The sequence below is a fragment of the Polypterus senegalus genome, chromosome 1, assembly GCF_016835505.1.
Source record: "Polypterus senegalus isolate Bchr_013 chromosome 1, ASM1683550v1, whole genome shotgun sequence".
NCBI lineage: Eukaryota > Metazoa > Chordata > Cladistia > Polypteriformes > Polypteridae > Polypterus > Polypterus senegalus.
Genome location: NC_053154.1, coordinates 188,804,351 through 188,827,712, shown reverse-complemented (window position 1 = coordinate 188,827,712; position 23,362 = coordinate 188,804,351). Strand labels below are relative to the sequence as shown.

The following is a 23,362-nucleotide window of genomic DNA, read 5'->3' as shown; positions in this document are numbered from 1 at the left end:
TTCAGGGGTGAGCATGTGCGCGGGAGAGGGATCGAGTCGCGTCTGCAACAGGAGGTTCCAGTTTGGAGTGTTGGAGTCAGGGGGCGGGATGCTGAGGGAGGAGAAGGTGGAGGTGAGGGTACAGGCGCGCCCCAGTTAGCACACCTCTTAGTTGCCACTCCGCCAGCTTCACGTTGATTTTTCTACCACTCACACCCAGGTTCACAGGTAAAAGGCATATATAGTACATACCGACCCGAAATGGGCACCTCACATATATTATTCATAACTCAGCGTAATATTTTCATACTGATGCAAACTCTCACACATTTTACACTACTTGCACTCGTGCATGCATTACCTGTGTGTGTAGCGCAGACTAGCAACTGTCCGCAGTGCCCCAGCAGCTTGAGGGGTCTGTTTTTGGATTTTGCTAAATTACACTGGCAGTGATCACATAATTTCTGTGACAGATTCTGCTGATAGGACACCTTTTTAGCAGGGTATAACAGTGCCTTCACAGTGACCCTGGTGCTCAGTCTCTTCTGGGGTGATTCAGTTTTGGAGGATATGATAAGTTTGGGTTCCCTTGCAAGATGTGGTTATCAGTTCTTCGGTAATTGGTCTGATGTTAGGTACTCTGAAGGTCTTTGGGTTTTGGGGTGTTGTGTAAGTTGACCAAACAGAGAGGTGCAGTTGTCAGTAAACACTACCCAGATCCACATTTTCAAATGGGAGGGGGTTCAGCATAATTTGGTTAAGTGATGCTCAGGCATCCTGAAGTGCATTACTGGGGTATTTACAGTAAAAGTCTCTTCTGATTGAAATGTTCTTGTAATGCCTGCAAATTTAGGGTGCTGGAGGGGCATCACAAGCAGAGGTAAACAATGACTGCATTGTGTGAGCGATCAGCTGTGATTCACTGTGCTGGATAAGAGGCCATTACCTTCCACAGCTATTCTGTGTTTACTGGAGCGTTTCTCATTACAGGGCTCTTACTGGGATGGCCCCTGCTGTCTAGGATATTCTGGGAGTGACGCCTGAAACAAGTGGATAAAAGAAAAAGAATCATTTGGAAAGAGAAGATGAACGCACACCACTGTGTGCAATACACCCCCAACCCATCCACCCGACTGGCCCATTACCAAGTCAAGACTGACAGGCATGTGAACCTGTACAGCGGCTGCTTTTACATTTCGTATGGAAGCCATCAAGAGCAGGAAACTCAAGTTCAAATGTAAAGAAAAGGTTTTTAAAGGCAAAGGCAACTTTCAGTGGCACGATTAGGCAGAGCTATAGACGCAACGCGACAAGGCATCTGTGCAACACATCAGCGCACAGCTCTCAGACTCAGACTATCCATTTCATTACTCAGCCTCTGGTGGGGGGGGGTGTTTGGGGGGAGTGGGGTGGTTATATTTTGTTAAAAAGAAGGTCTCGACTCCGAAGCGGGAACACAAGATCAGTCCCAGTGATCTGCACCCACAGGAGCTGGCTGCCGTTTCAGCGTAGCCTCCTGTAAACCAGCTCACGCAGTGGCTCTCTAAACAGCGTGTCATTTCCAGCCTCCTGTGTCTGCATGATGAGCATCAGAAATCAATCTTAACAATTTTAGTGTTTGCAACAACTCAAAAGAATCTGTCTGTTTAACATTTAGCATTGATTTCTGTGTCTCTTTTCAGACCCCTTAGGCACGCAAGCTGATTGAAAATCAACCACTGGGACCTGATGGTGCTTGAGTGTCCTATTGGGAGGATTGGTTTTTTTTTTGCTTTTTGTTTTTTTTTTATTTGCCTGTTGTGAACTCAATCTGCTAACAGGTCTGATACCATTGGACATCCCCGCTGAAGAAGTCAGATTTTGCAGGAGTGTCTGTTTTGCAAACCTTGATTCCTCAGTGGTGCTCTTTCTTTGGTCCTAATCTTGCTAAAGTGTCCTTTTGGAGGAACCTGATCTTGCTTGAGTATTCTCTAGGCAGGATCTCAGTCACAAGTATCCTACCAGAAGGACCTGAAGCTTTCATACTGGATTGAATTTGTGGGTCCTACAAAACTGGCTTAATCACTTTGGATTACTCTCCTGTAAAAGTCCGATCTTCCAAGAAAATTAGATTTTGCAGTAGGCTCCGGATCCTGCTGCATTGTGTGTCCAGCCAGTGCAGATGGGAATTCATCTTGCTCATTAATGAAGAGCTGAACTTAATAGTCCATCTAGGAATTTTTGAATCTGCTGGTGAATCCTTTTTCAAGGAGCCTGATCCTGCGAAAGCACCCCACTAGAAGTCTGTGATGCTGGTGGGTTTCCATGTCAGAACAGCCTGAATATTTTCATGTGAAATGGACTTGGTAACTTTCCTAAAGAAACTTAATATTTTTAGAGCATCTTACTAGAAAAACAGATTCAATGAAAGTCCATTGCATGCTCCCTTTATTGGAGTCTGACCCAGCCAGAGCATCTTCGTTGTAGAGTATCACATAACTGCTGCTGTGCTTAAATAGTAAGACTTCATCTTGCTAACACTTCTGTATTCAGGACATCTTATTTTGCCAGAGTGCCCAGTCTATGGCTGCTGAAATATCTAGCATTGCAAAAGAATCGTAACCATGTTAAATAAGTGGACTCTGTGGACCTCCACTTTCAATGTATGAAATTCTGCTAACTAGACATATTTTCAGAATACTAAAGACTGGATGAAAATTGTGTCAAATCATTCAACCCAAGTCATAGGTGAGGTGTGCTACACTTTTAAAAACGCAAAGGGTCAAGCCAGTGTGAATGTCAATTTTGTTCTTAGCTCCAAATATTCACACCTCTTTGAACCATGGAAAAAACCTACTCTCTAACAGCTCACTATGATGAGTTTCAGGAGGTCAAATATGTGAGTAGGTACAGCAGTGGGACTCTGAGCAATGGACTGAACCTGCATTTGGGCAGCAGAAAAGCCAGAGGGAGTGGACTGCCCCACTGGAGCAAACGGGAGATCTGCCTCTTATCGGCACTGGTCTTTGCAGCTGGCCTATGTGTGATCTTGGGCTGTATGCTGGTCCTGAAGTACCTCTCTATGGAGCAGTGTCTGGAGGACTGCCAAAAAAAGAAAGCCTTCCAGAAAGCTTCTCAGTTCATCTCCAAAAATATTGATCAGACTATTGACCCCTGTGTGGACTTTTACACCTTTGCATGTGGAAACTGGCTTCACTGGCACAGCATCCCTGAGGACAAGCTCAGCTATGGCATCATCACAGCCATAGGGGAGCAAAATGAAGATAAGCTGCAGAGGCTCCTGTTGCTGCCTATCAAGAGAAAAGAAAAAAGCTCAGCAGAGAGGAAGGTCAAGGAGTTCTACCGGTCCTGTTTGGACCTGAGAGAGATTGACCGGCTTGATGCTAGACCCATGATGGATGTCATTGAGAGCTGTGGTGGCTGGGATGTAACTAGTACCAAGAACAGTGCCACACCTGACTTTAACGAAATGCTGTACAGAACACAGGGCATCTACAGCACAGCTGTCTTTTTCTCCCTCACTGTCAATGTGGATGACAAAAACTCATCAAGGAATGCCATTCGGGTGAGTCCTTGGCACTGCCAATGGGTGTACCATGCACAGTCCTTGATGTTGACATTCTGATATGAATTTGAAGCAGCTCATTTCTTATATTTATCAGCCGTCTGACTGCTGCACTTACAAAAGTACAGCGGCTTCCTGAAAAGCACAGTGAGGTCTACAGTGTGGGGGAAGGGAGGGGGTGATGTGGGCAGACAGGTGGCATGCTTTCCTGTAGTAAGGAAGCACAAAGCAGCAGCAGGACACAGACTTCCTCTGGCATGGAAACAAATTGTGACCAGCATCTGTCCTTGCCAGAGCGGTGGGCATTGTTCTGCAGGTGAAGAGTATCCAGGCTCAATTTGAAAGAGCGCCTCGTTACTCTGTGCCATTTGGCTCATAAGCGTTTTGGAATGGGGATCCTGCCAGCCTAGCAAACAATCTAATCTGCAGTGCCAATGATGCCACTCTCACTCCTCTGTCTTTTTAGCAAGGAGAGATGCAGAAATAGAATTGAGAGGGTCAAAGCTGCTATTATTTGCAGTGTGCCCCATGCCAAGCTGGCACCGAGTGATATAGAAGCTTAGAGTACAGGAAAGTGGATTTAAATGAGAGAAGAAAAGTAAGAGTCAAAGGGGTTATTAGAAAATAAGATTCTTGCTCCCAGTGAGTTAGACCCTAGGATGCCTTTGTGTCAAAACCCCTGCTGCCTGTTGGCCAGGAGGGCACTAAAAAACAAAACAGCTGTATTGTTAGTGCTATTCTCATTTTGAGTGAGGTCCAGTGTCTACAGGGTGTAGCTCTCTCCAGGGGAAGATGTCCAGGATTAAGGCAGTGGCTCTCAGAAACACTATCACCCACAATGGATGATTTCAGTCATTCAAGTGGTGGCTCACAGTTATGATGAGAGGCAGTCCACTTTCTGAATGTGAAGTCCATGGAGGTTGGAGTGAGCTGTAACAAGATAGGGCTTTAGGGTGGTGAATGGTGGGCATGTGTGAAGGTGCTGGGGAGTTCCTGCACCAGAATGTAAATGGCTGCAGTGGTTTCAAATCATTGTGCTGCAGTGACTGATGAGATTCGGGCTCCCATAAATAAAGTCTCACACGAGAGTTGGACATCATAGCAAATAATGAAGCGTGACAGGGTTTTGCAAAGACGTCCCGCAGTAAATCATAGGAGGCAGTTCACTGGGGGGGGGGGTGGGGGGAGCGGGTTTGGGTTGCATGATTACCAGTATTAATTTATTCAGATTTTTAGAATGTTGGCCAAGCCAGTAGCTCAGCAAGATTAACGGTGATAGAACCCCTCCAACCCCCACCTCCACACTGCTATCCTTTTGTTATGAAAAGACAAACAGCAGTAACAGCAGCAGCAGCCTGCAGATTTAGGAGGGCATATAAAGCTGTTTGGCTAACACTGACCAAAAGGAGTGGGTGCTGAGGCCAGAGCCAGTTAAAGAATGTGTACAGGGCTTAAGTTGACATGAATGGCCTAATGTGTCTTGGTTCAACAGTGGTCAGTCAAGTAATGGTGGTGGAAGGGAGGTTAATGAGGTTGCTTTATTAACCTGAGCACCTGATGGGGCCTTTGACCCGGAGCTCATACTGCTCCTAGCCCACAGACCTTTGTTTTTGTGACAAAAATATTCTTATTTATTATTTTATTAGATTGACCAGGAAGGACTGACGCTGCCAGAGAGGACTCTTTATTTGGGAAAAGATAATGAAACAATCAAGGTAGGCAATCATGATCTATCTCAGCATGTTAGTGTCCTGCTAAGGGTAACACTAGGGCTTGGAGTAACAGTGTCCTGTATGGAGAAGATGTGATTTGATTGACTGGGGTGCCTGTTTAGGTCTATCAGTGAGGTAGAGGGCAAAAGGCAACACTGTAGAAATGTAGTTAGCATTGAACTACAGGTAATACACTTAGGTGCCATGGTAGGGCAGCCTAATAAACCCATTGTTGAAGTGAAAAAGTGCTCCAATTTTCATCAAAGCAGTGTTGCCTCAAGTATTTTTTGGGCTTTGGGGTGCAACATATTCAGCTAGCAGTTCAAGTGAGGACATTTTCTTAAAAGGAACCAAGTCCATTGCCTCTACTCAATTTTTTTTTCTAGATTTTAGCTGCCTATAAGACCCTCATGGTGAGAGTGGTGACCCTACTAGGGGTGGACAATGCAACCCAGAAATCAGAAGAAATCCTGCAGCTGGAAACTCGCTTAGCAAATGTAAGTGATCTCACGCATCAGTAGGCACCTTCACTCAGACATTGCTCACCTGAAAACCCACCATCATCCTACCCACGTCCATCATGATACAACACAACACAGACAGATTTTTCACTGTCATTTCTCACACAAATCTAATTTCACGAGTGTCTAAGCACACCTTACAGGAAACTTAAATATGATACAGCTTCAAATGGTGCTAGCAGTCCTACCTAGATAGGATATTAGGGTCAGCTGGAAAAAAAAGCAGCCTAACACTGACAGAATGTTATAGACTCCCAAAAAAGAGAAAATAGTGGTCATAAGTAACATTACAGTATTATCAAAAAGCCACATTAGTTAAGGACGTCATAGTCACGGATGACTTTATTACTCACACATCAGTTGGGCAGGTAATATATGATGAGTCACAAAAACAAATTCATTAAACCATTTAATTATTTTTTAAGGTAGTATTTCACAGCACCAAAAAGAGGTGAAGCCTGCCTTGAATTGACAGTCTGTGAAATGCAAGCCATATTTCAGAATGTAGAGGATAAAAAGTAAACAGTTTTGGTTTAGTTTTAAAAATGTGAATTTTGAGAACATATAGAAAACACTGAAGAATTACACAGGAGGCAGGGGTTGAGGAACGATGGTATAAGATTCAGACAACACTGCATATAATGTTGAACAGCTTTGTAAGAAAAGTTGCTGTTAACCAGTCCATCTATTCATTACCTAACCTGATTGTGCAGTTTAGGGTCATAGGGAGCTGGTGTTTATCCCAGCAAATGACTGGGCACAAGGCAGTAACCAACCCTGGAGTGGGCACACTCATTCAAAATAACACATGCAATACTTCAGGATGTGGAAGGTAAAAAACATGCAGAGATACAAAGAATGCGCAAACTTCTTATAGGCAGTGCCCTGCTAACTCATAGATATCTGTAATGAAGATAGCAAGGAAGAATACTGAAGAAAAATTCAGATCTCTGAGACCAAAAAGAAAAAATAGCAACAGTGGTTTTAATAGTTTGACATATTCATCCATTCCTCTTCAAAAATATTCATCTTAACATCAGGCATCATGTGGTACTGAAGATTTTCTTGGTACCACTGGGTAAGAGGCAGGAATCAACCCCAGTTTAGTTTAGTCCAAAAATCCAGAGATTATGATAAGTGATGCACATAAAATGATCATCCACTCTTGCTGCTTTTAATAAAAAAGTAGTATTTATGCTCAGATCTTGTGACATACTAGGGTTTCCTCCTGCCTTGCGCCCTATGCCCATCTACAACCTTGGTCTGGATTAAGCAGGTATGGAAATATGGAAAATGTTCATGCTGCAAAATTCTTTGAAATACCGTATAAAATTAGAGACCTAAGAAAAATGAAGAGTTGGATTCCCAGAAGAAAATCCCCCACTTACTGCTGGGAGCAACTGTTGCACTAATTTGGCTAACTTTTGATCCCATCAAAGTCTTTATACAACTGGGTCTTGGGATTTGCAGTGTGGAGAGCATCAGGCAGGGGCTACTGTTCTTCTCCTTCTCAACTTGTGATTTGGGGACTATGAAGAAAACAGACAGATGTCTTACGGTCCTAACCAAACCCCTTTCCTGTGTACCCTATAAATCCTTCCCCATAAACCCAGTAGAATGATCACATTCATGACAAATGGCATATATTCAAACTGTCAGGCATTTGTTAATGTTCATGCAGCATGTTTGGAAGCTAAAGTTAACCCCAAGCATTTATTTAATAAATCTGGCTAATCTAATTAAGGAATTTGGGAATCCAAAGCTAAGCCCAATAGTACCAACTCCAGGGCACTGACTAACCTTAGACAGAGTGCCAGTCTATTGCCAAGCAAACTTATTCATGCAAAGCCAGTTTTTAGTGAGATGTGAGGCACCATCACTAACCATTGCAGTAAATTTACCTTGTCAAGTTAATGCAACATCTAAACCTTAATGAGTAGGCAGAGATACTGAGAATCTACATTTAGATATTTTATTATTCCAAACTACGTGCTATGACACATTAACTCCTATCTAAAACAATCAGTGCCACTACACAAGAAAAAGTTAGGGCATTTCAACATCCTGAAATCTTTAACAACAGATTAAGGACCAGAATCAATGCAACAAAGATCACACCACAACCTAAGAAATCCAAATCCTGATTGATGACTGCCTCCTTTATTAGTTAGCAGTTTATTTTAAGTTAAGGAGATAAAATGCTGTTGTAGCACACAATCCTACACAACCCTGTTCCAGGATTGGTTTGGTTGTTGTGTCATAGTGTGGTGTATTGGCTAAGGCACAGGACGTCCCTCTTCCTTATTACAAGTCTGTGAGCAAGTCTCTTAACTTGATTGTGCTCCAACTACATAAAAATATTCTTGTAAATAGTTGTAATGTATCCTAACCTTAGATAACATTGTCATGCAAATTTGATAAATGATGTTGATAAAAATGATGTTGCCAGGTTAAGTGTAGCAGTCTGTGATCCTAATATTTAATTAAGTGATAGAAGAAAATGGACGGATGAAAGATGCACATATAAGTGTTTCACTATTATATAAAAGGTCACACTGACTATCTAAACATTCTTAAAAAATTCAAACACATCAAGTTCAATTATAAGGCTGAGAAGGCTTATAAGGCTGAGAAAATACTTAAACCAATATTGTGGCAGAAATATATTTTTTTAAATTATAGTAATAACAATAGGATTCAGTTTCCTAAAAACCAAAGATGAACATATATACATCAAGAGGAATAAGAAACATAAGAAATTAGACAAATGGGAGATCATGATTCAGTTCTTTAAGCCTGTTTGTTTAACTAATAGCTAAGATGAAAAATCTCAACCAGATTCTTCTTAAAGGTTGTTAAGGTTTCTGCTTCAACTACATGCCTTGGTAGTTTGCTCCAGATTTCCACAGCTTTTTGTGGAAAGAAGTGCTTCCTGGCTTCAGTCTTAAGTGCACTTCCCTTAATTTCTACTGATGCCCTTGAGAACGTAATTCACCCTTAAACTGAAAGAATGTTGCTGGAAAATGAAGGTGTGCTTAATTTGCTGTTATCATATAGCCAGGCCCATTTACATTTTCAAATCTTCAGTAGGACTTGAACCAAACAGATCGTGTTCAGTGTCAGTTCCTATTACTCCATCTACCAGCAGTGAAGGTAAATGAAGCTGTCAAAGTGTGTCATGAATTTTGAAGGAGGCTACTGATTGACAATTAGCAGCCATTTAGCTAATGAAGGTTAACATAAACATATGAAGTTTTAGAGAGTAAAAATTAATTCATTTGTTTTCTTACCCTTTATTTAATACAACAATTATACACAATTGCAGATGTGGAGCAAAAAGGACACTTTCTGATAAACAATTGGAGTCCTCATGGGTTCATCGCTGTCCAAAACCAGATAGGCTACAGATGTTAGTAAAATGAAAAGATGAATGTTGGGTTATATCTGTCCTCATTCAGCAGGAAAACAAATAACTAATTTTTGAGTAAACCAGGAGATGTGAGCAAACGGCAAAACAAACAAAAATAAAAATAAACAGAAGTGACTGAAACTCCAAGGCAAAATTCACAGTCCAATATCAAACAATGGGTTGAAAACCAGGCAAGACATGAAAAGTAACCACACGTGAAGTCAAAACATAAATAAGGATTGTATCTGAGCTCAGGGCAAAAGGTTGACTTTTTATGCCATCTTCTGATTAATTCAAGGCCACAACCTCAAGGACCACACCCTAGAAACATGGGAGGTGACCCTGACAATGGTACACAAAATGGCTTCTCTAACAGGAAAAGGCCACAAAACCTTAATCATCAGCCTAAATCATGACAATATCTCGCACTGCATTGAGTGAAACTCTCCACAGTGCTAAACTTGATTGGATGTGTGCAAAAATGGATGGATGGATGGAGTACAAAGCAATGCTTTGGTTAAACAGTATAACAGGCTACATATGGTGCTCTGTACGCAGTTTTGGTCTGTACAATACTAGAAAGACACAACAGCACCACATTTCATGAGCAAATTTCAAGAGTTCAAACTATAAGGAAAGATTGAAGCAATAGAATTTAATCAGTTTATGCAAACTAATACTAAGTTGGATGCGAGAAGTTACTTTAGTTCTTCAACAAGAACAAGAACACAGAGATACAGAGAAAATTTTAATTAACAGTAAACTTTTTTGAAATATTAGAACATTTCTGTAAGAACGGAGAATGGTAGATATTTAATGGTGAGGTTATAGGTGTGATTCTTGTGTGATTTCAGATCTCCACTTGATATTTTATATACATTAAGTGAATGTGAAAAGGCATCTTCTCATCAAAAATATACAAAAACATTTTTTTTGACATCACCCACTTGATGCTCCACCACCAATCTGACATTTCCCACCTGTTACACTGTGACATCGCTGTCCTCAAGGCCACGTCTACTTTGATATCACAACTTCTACTAGAGCGTCCAGACAGAGAAGCTGCATAATTTACCCTCCCCCACACAGAGAAGTCTCTCTGTGAGTGTGTGTATATGTCTGAGTGTGTGTGTCTATGTGTGTGTGTGTGTGTCTGTGTTCATCCCTCAAATAAAAGCCTGCTTTTTCTGGAAGCACGTATTTTCTTTTCAACATGCAGCTACACAAAGCAGCCTAGGATGTGTGCTTCCCTGAAGATAGCGCCCGCCTCCGCCTGCGCTCCCCCGATAATGCTGTCTTTCTCGTGTATCCTCAGATAACAGTTTCAGAATACGACGAACAAAGGCGAGACATCAGCAGCATGTACAACAGAATCACCCTGCGGCAGCTACAGAGGGCAGCACCCAGTGTAAGTTAAGAACATTTGCCTCCTCAACAAGAGTAAAGGGAGGTGGGGGCACTGGTAGTTCTGGCTGCCACTACACCTCACCTGCTACTTTTCTTCCTCCTAGGTACAATGGAAACGACTCCTGGACCGAATTTTTCATGACAACTTTTCGGAAGATGAAGAGATTGTTGTCCTTGCCACTGACTATGTGCAGAAGGTGTCAGAAATCATTAGCACGACACCAAAGAGGTGAGAACGAGAGCCACTGCCAAAAATTGGCTAAAAAGGCACAACCAAAGGGTCTGAGTCTCATAACTTGGTAAGTTTCTGTACACTGATTACCTCTCTAACACTCCTGATGGGCAATGAGACTAAAACTATATGAGAGGTACTGTGTCGCAGATGTAGGGTCCTGTGCTTTGCACTATTCATAAGCCACAGGCCACTTATGAAGAGGATCACACAGATCTGTGCTGGTCAACAGATTCAGCACACTGTTCAAACAGTTCCTGTAATTTCCCATCGTGCTTTGCCATACCCTAGTGCACAACTTGGTCTCTGGCATCAGTTAGATCGGGTTCATTACTCATGTCTGAAGTGTCCCGATGAGAGAAATCCTTAGTCTACAGTCTAGCAAAGGGTTCAGCAACCACTCTGCTAGGCACTTTTACAATTTATCTTGTGTGTCTACTTAGGTCAACAGATTTCGTGTAATTGCAAAACACATCTATGTGGTGTTCAGATTGTGGGTTATCTACACATTGTTTATAATAACCCAGAATGTCAATGTGGGTGAATTACAGTTTCTCTGATGGCATTTTGGAATACCTTTGAGTGATTCATAACATTGATGCTCCTTTCAGTCAAAAAGCATTAATCAACATCATATATGGCACAATGTTGGGACTGCCATAAAGATTCCAAGAATGTTACATCAGTATTGCAGGATCAGTTTAAAAGTCTGTAACTAACAAAGATCTTCCATTTAAGTGGTTAAAAGCAACAGTCATCAATCAGCCATTCATTTGAGCCTGTGATGGGATGTATTTTCTAGATCTACTATCTATTTGACTTATTTCTGCATTTAAAAGAACCTGGTAGCAGGAACTGACCATTGGCCTAACAAAAACGTCAGGATCAGTTTGTATCATTTTTGAGATCACAGAACTGATGGCATTCACTCTACAAGTTATTTGTGATGTGAGAACACTGACATTCAAGTTCAAGTTCACTATCACATATAGATTGATCAATGAGATTCTTACTTGCATGCCTTCCTCAGATTAGTAACACTAGTTCAATACCAAAAACAGACCATGACTACAATACCATATTTGCAGAATCAGACAAGGTGTACAAGAAACACTCATACAATCGTCAATTTAAGTGACAATTTAGTGCCTTTATCACTAAAATCTGTAATAATAATAATAATAATAATGGGCGGCACAGTGGCGCAGTGGATAGCGCTGCTGCCTCGCAGTTAGGTGATCCGGGTTCGCTTCCCGGGTCCTCCCTGCATTGAGTTTGCATGTTCTCCCCGTGTCTGCGTGGGTTTCCTCCAGGTACTCTGGTTTCCTCCCACAGTCCAAAGACATGCAAGTTAGGTGTATTGGCGATTCTAAATTGTCCCTAGTGTGTGCTTGGTGTGTGGGTGTGTGCATGTGCATGCCCTGTGGTGGGCTGGCGCCATGCCCGGGGTTTGTTTCCTGCCTTGCACCCTGTGTTGGCTGAGATTGGTTCCAGCAGACCCCCGTGACCCTGTAGTTTGGATATAGAGGGTTGGATAATGGATGGATGGATAATAATAATAATAATCTTTCCCAAAATGGGAGAGTTATTGAGTGACTTTGTAGGTGGACTTGGACCTTTACCAGTACTGTTTTTCTTTCTGAGCTGGTATGTAATATATACTGCACATGCTGGACAGAAGACAGCTGTGTAGTATTCTGTGCCAACTTCACCACACTCTTTGCAAGACTGTGTAATCCTGATTTGAGCAGGATGTAATGCAGCCAGTAAACATGGACTCCACTATACATCACTAGAGGCTGTTGAACATACAATCCATGGAGATATCCAGGCTTTCCTCAGATGTCGAAGACAATAAAGACGTTGGTGAATCTTGTTGACAATAGCAGAGATGCATTGTACCCACTTTAAGTAACAGGTAAATAGCAACTCCAACAAATGTAGTGTTATCTATGTGCTGCTTCCTAAAGTCAATAATCAGCTACTTGGTTTCCTTGAAATTAAGGGAGAAATTTTGTCCTAGGATTACTGTGTAAGAGGACAAAGGTCTTCTCTATAAGCCATCTCACGATAAGAGGTGATCATATATGTGATGATTGCTTCATCAGCAAATTTAATGATGAATTGGAGTTACAATCACAGATGAACATGATATGAACTATCCTCCCCCACATGCATTATAATAAAATATTAAATTATTTTATCACCACTGCCACTGAGTTAAAGCAAGAAACAAACCCCAGGGAGGGCTTCAGACCATCAGCCTCACATTCACACACACACCCACACTCAAACACTCTAAACAAAGTTAGTGTCACACATAAACATGGGGAGAACATTACAACTGTAGCCTGTGTGGGTTTTTCCTTCAGTTGCCTTGGTTTCTCAAAGTGGGTTTGTAAATGGATAGATGGATGGATGGATGGATGGATGATCAGATGGTTAGATGGATGGATGGATGGGTGGATGGTTGGATAAGTGAAAGTTCAACTTTGCATTGCAACAGTGTGATGCATTGTGTTTTCCAGACTGTTTGGTATGTTGTCCTCTTCATTTTTTACCCTGCAGTCTTAGTGTTCTCTTTCTTAGTCTCCTATTTCCTGTAGCAACACCTCCATTTTTTTCATCTTTCATCACATAATCTGGCACTCAGCACACTTTACTGAATGAAAACAGCCAACAGTATGGCTCTGTTATGACTATGAATTTTGGCTACAATCTGCTGTACTATAAAAAAACTGTAAATTTAAGCTAATTTCTGTAGGGACTGGAGTTATGGCAGATTATAACAACTATATATTCTCAGTTGCATTTCTGATAGAATCAGCCTCATGTCTCTCCATGATCCGTTACTGCTTAATTTATGCCCTCTTTGTCTCAGTTCCCATTGCTTCTTGAAATACTGCAGTTCAAAATGGACACACCACAAGGAACAGACATTCTATCCTTGGTGTGCTTAAGCCATGGGACTCTCCTCTTCCGTTCAGCACCAAAGTGTTACCCTTGATGATTTCACCATCTGGTTACTCATCGCTATAGACTGAGTGTTTTCAATTATGATTCACACTCCTTTCTTTTTTTGTTTCTTTTTTTGAATGTGAACGTAACTTCTGTGTCTTGAGCAACACATCTTTCTTACCAAATCATTTCTCTTCACTGAAAAAAGGTCTAATTAACAACAAACCAAAGCAAATATGGAACTGAAACTTTCCTTCTTATTCTAAGCTATAGTGTCCCACGCTTATGTAGCAATTGGTGGCAATAAAAAACCTCAAGAGGGTCCTCAACATGGAAAATGCTTTTCAGAAGTATCTATTAAAAACAAGAATGAACTGAATATGTGGAGAAGTGTATATTAACCATGCAGCAAAATGTTTCTAAAACGAATCACATTTGAAAACACTCCAATAGACAATACAATCTAATGGACACTGGCTGAAGTCTCAACCTTACTGGATTTTGCTTTACACGTGGCAGGTAGAATAAAAAGAACCCAAACTGAAAAGGCACCACCTTTAATATGGACGGATGGACAGAGGATAGGAAATTCTGATTTAGACTCCCACATGTGATACAGCATCAAATTCATATAACAGGTACAACATGTTAGTACTGCTAACTAAAGGTTTGGGCCGTAAGTGACACTTCCTTAGATCCGATTTATTTCTTAATAATGGAGACCCTAGTGCTCATTGCAGGACATGAGTTGTTGCTCTTTTAAAAATGAACGTTGCCATTTAATATCGCCGGCGATAACGAAGTACTGTGCCTTTATGTTATAAAGAATGTGAAAGATCTGTAATAATTGTACAATCCAAGCTGAGGATGCGTTCATCTAATTGCTATGATGCACGTTTTAATGTGCAATGAAACACTGTGGGGTCGTTGTTTGTTCATTGTTTTCTTTTCCTATTTGTTATTGAGAGGAATATGAAATTATTCTGATCATAGTGTTTGAGTTTTTCTTGCAACAGAGCAGTGGGGTGTTCAGTGGCCCCCCTCCGCTGTAAGCCGCGCTCGACTTGCTGGAACGCACCGAACGCTTCTTTGTCTAGTGTGGTGTCTCGCCGTGTTCCGCATAAGAAATTAAGCGTAAGCTCATTTTGCTTTTTTCCCTATGCTGCTTTGGACCAGTATGTATCTCTATCTCTTTTTCTATCGATCTCTGTTTTGAAAATGAGCGCAGATTACATCATGCATAATGACGCTATAAGAACCCCACGACCTCAAATGCGACAAACCAGGTCAAAATCCTTAAAAGAAAACTTAACTGATACAAAGCTGCAAAATATCTTTTTACTCCTAGACATATACAAAGAAATGTGTCTACAACGCATGCACATTGGCACTGAATATATATATATATATATATATATATATATATATATATATATATATATATATATATATATATATATATATATATATATATATATAGTTTTTTTTTTAAAAAAAGCGCTCGTATTTGCCCGATAGCACTGACGTTTTGGTATTCATTACCGCCAACTTCAAGTCCTTTCCTCGATTTGCCTGTCAAGCTGTGGTGCATGGCAGCTATGATAAGTTTGTAGGTGAGGAGCTGAGCACACCAAAACGAACCACGAAGACACCTCTGAAATGAAGAGAACGGAAATATGAATAACGATTTAAAGGTTATAAAGGTTTCTAAAAGAAAACTGTAGATTTCCAAAGATATATTTTCGACTTGGTTATAGTACGGAACCTGCGCATCGCTCCCTGCCCTGCAACCGAAATGCGCCTTTTCTCCACGGACTGATGCCAAATCAAACTTATCATTTAGCACACCGACAGGGCAGTCTCCGGTCAGCTTTTGGTGTTGCTGTTGTCATTTTTCTAGAGTAATTTCCAGAAAACAGGTGTTTCTTGATTCAGTACAAACACCGCGGGGTGTTTTTGTAGGAAATGGGACAAAGCCATCCATTATTTAACACTCCAGAGACAATCCCACCATTCATCCACACAAAGCCAATTTAGAGCCGACAATCGTATAAGAAACAGGGATGTAAGAGGAAGACTAGAGTAGCCAAAAACACACACACACACACACACACACACACACACACACACAGGGAAAACATGCAAAATCCACAAAAACACTACATGCCATTTAAACTTCAAGCACACACTAGGGACAATTTAGAATCGCCAATGCACCTAACCTGCATGTCTTTGGACTGTGGGAGGAAACCGGAGCACCCGGAGAAAATCCACGCACACACAGGTGAGAACATGCAAACTCCACGCAGGGAGGACCCGGGAAGGGAACCCGGGGTCTCCTTACTGTGAGGCAGCAGCACTACCCACTGCGCCACTGTGCTGCCCGCAATTTTGTTTTTTGTTTTCTTATTGCAGAATGAAGGAAACCTGAACTGGGACACTAGTTCATTATACTTGTAGACTGGCAAAATTTAAAGATTCTATTTAACCTAACCTTTGAGCCATGGGAACCTGGAGAAATTCCAAACAGATGCAGAAGATTGCTGAACCTTAACACTGCAGTAACTGGATAGGGAACTCAGGTCCTTGGAGCCATAAAGCACCAGTATTAATCATTAAAGCTTCATCCAGTACATCTGTTATTTCTTTGCTGTTATTTAAAATTTAAGACTACTATATTTAAATTGCAGTCTTAGTATGTGTGATAGGTCCTTAAATAGATAGATAGATAGATAGATAGATAGATAGATAGATAGATAGATAGATAGATAGATAGATAGATAGATAGATAGATAGATATTATCTATCCATCCATCTTTGAATAACCTCTTCTATTTCACTGGGTCTTAACCCTATTCTAGCAGCATTGGGCACCAGTCCATTATAGGACAAACTCACATACATACCCCACACTCAGTCAGACTCTACAAAATTATTTAATTTGAGAAATAACAGGTACCCCCACAGACATGGGATGAATATGGAACTTACATAATACACTGCCAAGGATAGTGTTTCAACCTTATCTTATTTAGCCATGAGGCAACAGCACTAGCCGCTGCGGCACTATGTCACCCATCATTTTACAGGATTTTTATTGTACATAAGTGCTAATGAGTTGGTAATCATTTTTCTTTTTTATTTTATTTGTATTAGGTTTTCTAAATAATATTGATTTCCTACATATTCTAATAAAATAAATGTTACAGATGCTTTAAAACATGCCATGTGGGAGTTAGTCGTAAAAACAGCTGATCCAAGGAAAACTTTACAATAACCTGTAAATGGGTAATGGGCTATGGATGGAAATATTCTGCTTTAAAGAGGCATTAGTGTGGAAGTCCTTGTGCATGATGAGACAGTAATTAATAGAAATATTGTACTTAACTGTAAATTGGCAATCAGTCATGAACGGAAATGAATGTAGTATATAACATTCTTAAAGCCATTCCAATACACAGTTATTGGCATCAGAGCCTATACTGGCAATATTGTGTGGAAGGCATGGTGTTGACAGGGCCCAGTCCATTGCAGGGCCTGCTCACCCACGCCCAATCATATATAAAGCCAACTTAGAATCATCAATCAATCTATCATGCACATCTTTGGGGAAATGGGAAGACACAGTTTGTTTTATATGTATAAGAAAACATAAGCTCTCTAACAGATACAAGCTGTAAATGACAGTATAGTATGTATTCAAGTTATCTTTATACCCTTGTATTATTGCACAAATTAATTTCCTCTAATGACTTGAGTTAGGACATTTTACAAAGTATATGGAAATAACCTCAGTATGTTATGTCAGCACCCTATTTTAATTCTACTTGATGACACACTGCTAAGAGATACCAAATAAAATGTGATTTCTACCTAACCCCATGATGATGATTTTAGTTGCTAGTGTGATGTGGTCTTTTTAATTTTTTAACTACTTTGCTCTTCATTTTCTTCTTTGGAACTCATATTCCCAAAAAGAACAAAGTTATGGGTTGCCCTTGATAAATATAATATTTTCAAGGTGGCACATTTTGCTCCCTTGACAGAAACATGTGGGCTGTATGTATTGCTAGCAATTTAGTGTGAATTATCATCTTCCACAGTTGGTCATAAGTTCTGATGGAGTAGCTAGTTTTATCATTATCACTTCAGAATTTTTCCCCTTCTTTCACACTGAGATTTACACATATACACAGTTGTTTTATAAATAAGTATGTGGCAATTAAAATCACACCCTTAATGACACACAAAAGCCATTGGTGCTTCCAAATCATACATTCAGTGCTGTACAAGTGTCCAAGCTTGACTCTGCAGTGTGCTGACTGGACTCACTGATTCCCCTTATAGGATTCTGCACAACTATATGCTGTGGCGCATTGTGGTGGCTCTCAGTGAGCACCTGTCCACTCCATTCCGTGATGCCATTCACGACTTTTCTCGGGAGATAGATGGCACGGAGCAACAGCTGGAGCGGAGTCGCACATGCCTGAACCAGGCAAACAAGCACTTTGGCATGGCATTGGGGGCGCTCTTTGTTGGAGAGTATTTCACTTCATCTAGCAAAATCAAGGTATGTGTCCATCTTTGTAGGAGGGTATTCTTCATTTTTTAGGAGCCCCTATAAATGTTGTCATGTCTTTCTAGGTGCAGCAGCTAGTAGAGGACATCAAGCATTCTCTGGACAACAGACTGCAGGAGCTTGACTGGATGGATGATAAGACAAAGGAGGCAGCCCGAGCCAAGGTAGGTCTTCATCCAATCTGAAATATACCCAGTGATAATGGGGGTCTACTTTAGAGCTTTGTTGTTGGATGAACACTGAATTCTTACTCTCGTACTATGGAATATAAATTCATCTCTATTAATCCTATCAATTAAGATCTGAATATCTTAAGTAGACAAATTGCATTACACAGGGATATGCAATTTGCAACCAAAAGCCTTGCTAAATCGATCTTTTGACTATCATCACACAGAACAGCCATTTTCTGTGACACATGTGCCCTTTTGTTGAGGAGAGCAGAGGCCATCAAATCCCTTGCCAGAGCTATGCTGATTCTCACTTTAACAGGATTTTTGTTGTTCTTTTTGAACTTTGGAAAGCAAATTTGCAAGTAGATAACTTTCTTTTCTTATCTTCACTTTAAAGTAGTGTAGAGAAATAGAAAATCATTAGGGCTACTCTACCAGTGACCAGCGTTTCAGTTCTAGTTACTTAAGAATGCAGATGGCAGAAACTTATTGGTTAAAGAGTAAATAAAAAAGGAACATCAATGACCTTCTTCTAAATTGACTTTTGAGCTTATTACCTTGCACATCCAGTAATGTGCATCACTAAGTTATTTATAACACCAAAACATATTTTTGAAAAATGTTTTCAGGGACCCCACCCCCACGGTTTCGATTGTGAGACTTACAGGCAGGGCTGGTGCCACCATCAAGGCGAATTAGGCATTTTTCTAGGGTGTAGATGATATAGTGGGGAAAAACCAAGCAACACGAATTATCCACCGAACAATCAGTTGGCACACTAATAAGCTTGGCCTAGGGCACAAAATAACCTAGCACTGGCAGTGCTTGTAAGACTTAATTAGAAAATACACAATACCAACCAAACCCATCCCCCCAAACCAATTCCCCATATTTTGAACGTTGGTTGCACCTTTCTGAGATGGTGGGTCAGCAGTATCAGGAAACTACTCTGTTGAATTCACCATAGGCTTTTTCTGCCCCCAGTTACGTCACATGATGGTAATGATTGGATACCCGGATTTCCTCCTGAGACCAGAAGCTATTGATGCAGAATATGAGGTGGGTTCTCTTCATCCTAGCACTGTTATTAGTGTGTAGGAATGCCAGAACTGTATCAGAATTGAATTTTGTCTTTTGCCAGTTTGAGGTCAATGAGAAAACCTACTTCCGAAATGTGCTCAACAGTATTAAATTCAACATCAAGATGTCTGTGAAGAAGATTCACCAGGAAGTGGACAAAACTGCGTAAGTGTACTTGATCCTCAAAGTATGGAGTGGCTGCCCACAGACACCTAAATGAATAATGACCACTTATTCTCATGGTGACCACTTGGGAGTCACTTGCTCACTAATTTCAAACTTGCAGGTCACTCATTTTTAGCTGTTCCCATTAATCCTCTTAGTTACTGACCCCAGTGTTGGCTCAGAGACGCTAGAACCAGTCTAGATTGTCCAATTCAGCTGAGTTCAGTTCATGTGTATATGTTATACACACTGTATACAGACTAGTGATAATATTACAATACAAATGATAGACTCTAAAATGAATCCACCTCATACTCTGAATGCAACAAATGTGGGCAATATTTAAAAGATATCTTATATTATATTATTATCTGCAATAATTGTGAGCATCTTATGACTTATGTGTAAAAAGCGATCCTCAGTTTCCTGGTTTGAGTGCTAATGGTCTTGAATGGAAAAGAATGAACACTGTCTGCGTTAGGTCAATAGTTCAAGAATTCCTTTTCTTCTGCATTCTAGATGGCTGCTTCCTCCACAAGCACTCAATGCTTACTACCTGCCCAACAAAAACCAGATGGGTAAGAAGAAAACTGTTTCTAGTTTGGACTCCTTAATCTACATCTGTCTTCCCCCATGAACTCACAGTATCATAAATCCACTCATACTATCTGTAGTGGTCACTTCCTCTGTCTTTTCATTTTGTTTATGTTTTCACCTACTGTTTATTGAGCTTCTCACTCTGTCCTCTGGTTCTCTTTGTGATGATCAATTCATGAGTCCTTCCATATGGTCTTATCTCCTTTGTCTTTATCAGTTATTTTTTGCAATAGATTTTCTGGTTAGGGTAGGTCTAACTTTATCAGACTCCTTCCTAATGAAGGTGAAGAATTATTGTTCCTCGTTTCTCTACTGTAGATGGAGAGTTGCCATAGGTCAACGTCAATAGCTGCAGCAATTTGTCCTTCAGGGCTAGCAAAAGCAATGTTTAGATTTTTTAGTCTAGAACAGTAGTTGTCCAGGATTTTTAACAGCTGGAAACTAATGAAGCTGCCACACCTTGATGTTGGTCCAAAATGAATACCACACTCAGTTGTATTGTATTTGCAACCAAAACTAATTAATATTAATTTATATGGATTTGTGAGGGCATGACCAGAATCTAGAGTCCAGGGCACAGGGTCAGAGAACACAATTAGAAATTTGCAGACCTCTCATTTGGATATACACCAACAGATTTGGTTACGTTTTACATTTTAGATGAGGTATTCCATACTACTGTAACTGAACAAAGAGTTATGAGCTGGGTTGTGTGAAATCATACCTTTTTTAGCACGAAGATGGGTATTAAGTATGAGTCTTAACTCTAGTTCTCCATCTCTTCTCTAGTTTTTCCTGCTGGAATTTTGCAGCCCACTCTCTACAATCCAGAGTTTCCTCAGTGAGTACATACTGGAAAAAAATTTATGATAACTGTGATTTTCACATTTGCATTGTTGATGTGAATTAAAATGAGGAGCAGTGAGAGGCAAGTAAACAGCATGCCAGAGGACAGATATAGTAAAAGGCAGAAAGATCAGGTTGGATCTAACATATACGGGTTACTTATAGATCTCATGAAGTCTTAATCTGTGAATTTTGATCCTGCCAGCTCTGAAAATTGACTGTAGTGTTTCGAGTTGTTACCCAGTTTACACAGATATCTAAAAGACCTGCATATACACATCCCTAGAATCTAAGCTTGTCACCATCCATGCTTTTAATACTTTTCATTCCGTACTACCTGTCTTTGTTGGATTTCAAAAGGCTTATGTATTTTCATGTATGGTGGCTAATCCTGTAATATATTAAGATTACTGTAAACTCCCTTTCCTAAGGTTGGATAATGTCATATTTTATTAATCCTGTCTTTTGACTAACTGCAGTTTATGAAATGCTCATCTAAAGTATTTTTGCTCCACCAACTCAATCCTGTTAAATCTCAAGGAGCCAGCAGAATTCCCTTACTAGAGCTCGATTCTGTCAGATAACAAAAGGACAAAAGAAGCCCAGCCCATAAGCACAGTTGTGTCAGAGTTTCATCTTTTGTCCTGTGATACCCAAACTCTTCACTTTCTGTGAAGTTAGTTGTTTAGCTATTTGATTCCTAATCTTTTTAATGGTTAAAAGGTCTGGATATATTCATCCCTTGTGCTGACCCTGTTTTCTGTGGAGGTTGTTGCACATTGCCCTTGCTTCTTCTAGACAGTGTCAGAGAACACAAGACCAGCATTCATCATTCACTACAACTGAATTAAATTAGCTCAGAAGATGCTGGTAAAATTTTGATGGGTCTCATTTGAAAATCCCATTGGATTTCACTCCCTAGTTTCTTATCCTGTGAAATATTAAAAGGTTGGCAGATTTTATCCCTAAAGCTTGATCATGTCAAACATTCTGGTATTTGAATTTTTTGTCCAGTGATCTCTAATCCCCTGAGCATGTTTGGGCTAAGTATTTGAATAGGTGACCATCTAGGAAAAGTTTGGGTTGCTGCTGCTGGAAGAGGTGTTGGGTTGTTGCTGGACGAGGTGTTGGTGATGCCATCAGGGGGCACTTACTCTGTACTCAGGATGTGAATTCTAATACCTTGTGCAGTGACAAGGACACTGTGTTGTAAAAATTGGTACTGTCCTTTGGATGACATGTAAAATGAAGTCCTGCATCCCTGTGGTTATACAAGATCCCTGGGAATCATTTGAAAAGAGCAGGGTATACACTGATGTCCTCACTAAATTGCCCGACATGGCCTTGTTCATTCTGACCTAATCTTCTCCATTTCTTTAATGGCTATCTCTTCCACCCCTTCACCACATAATAACTAATATTTTATGAGCGCACTGGGGCAAGAATGGCTGGCATCCAGGTGAATGCTACACCCTGGTGGTGGTTGAAGTGGTTTCACAAAGTGCTTTAAATAGGTAAGAAAAGTCCTATATAAATGTAATTTACATTTTTTAAATTGGGTTAATTAATTAACTAATCACATAAGAGGAGCTGCTCCCTAGCATAAGCAAGCTAACCAACATTGAGTCCTTGCTGACAGTGAGAGGCTCCTATCCCACACAGAGAAGGGGTGTGAAGAGGATTGTGGGTCAAAAACAGTTATAATGATTAGACCCACAAAAAGTCTAGAAATGTTCATGGCAGTAATCTTCTGTGACTTATGTTACCTCACTTTGTTAAATTACAAAAGGCATGTATACTTCTATTTTGGTCTCTGGCACCTGATTTTGTTATATGCGAAGATTGCTGTACATTTAGTTCATGGTTCTAGATCCTGCAAAATCTCACATGGCCAGCATCTTATAGCTATTATCTGATGCAGCCAGCTGTGATAATACCTGCAGAACTTTTAGTCCAGCAGTTAATCATATCAGATCTGTCATGAGTGCTGTCTTCTGGGGTACCTCATCCCATCACAATAAACTGTTATTACACATTCCTACATAGAGACACTATCATACCTCACAAGGTCTGTGTTTTTCACCCAGCACTTCCTGATGTAAATATCTATAGAGTTTCCTCTTGAGCACCCCATCTTGC

At 40.5% G+C, this 23,362-nt stretch overlaps 1 protein-coding gene across 2 annotated transcripts in view; it reads left to right on the top strand.

Annotated features, from left to right (window-relative positions):
* The first annotated feature begins 1,407 nt into the window (after positions 1 to 1,407).
* Positions 1,408 to 23,362, top strand: part of LOC120536623 (endothelin-converting enzyme-like 1) — a 41,144-nt gene continuing 19,189 nt past the window's right edge. Inside the window, exons 1-11 of one of the 2 annotated variants that reach the window (XM_039765046.1) lie at positions 1,408 to 3,544; positions 5,191 to 5,259; positions 5,643 to 5,753; positions 10,502 to 10,594; positions 10,698 to 10,822; positions 18,131 to 18,353; positions 18,437 to 18,526; positions 19,520 to 19,594; positions 19,677 to 19,780; positions 20,300 to 20,358; positions 21,167 to 21,218. In XM_039765046.1, coding sequence (XP_039620980.1) covers positions 2,801 to 3,544; positions 5,191 to 5,259; positions 5,643 to 5,753; positions 10,502 to 10,594; positions 10,698 to 10,822; positions 18,131 to 18,353; positions 18,437 to 18,526; positions 19,520 to 19,594; positions 19,677 to 19,780; positions 20,300 to 20,358; positions 21,167 to 21,218 — 1,745 coding nt within the window. In that variant the 5' untranslated portion in view covers positions 1,408 to 2,800. Of the gene's footprint in view, positions 3,545 to 5,190; positions 5,260 to 5,642; positions 5,754 to 10,501; positions 10,595 to 10,697; positions 10,823 to 18,130; positions 18,354 to 18,427; positions 18,527 to 19,519; positions 19,595 to 19,676; positions 19,781 to 20,299; positions 20,359 to 21,166; positions 21,219 to 23,362 lie in introns of both variants that reach the window. The other variant, XM_039765039.1, reaches the window with a different exon arrangement.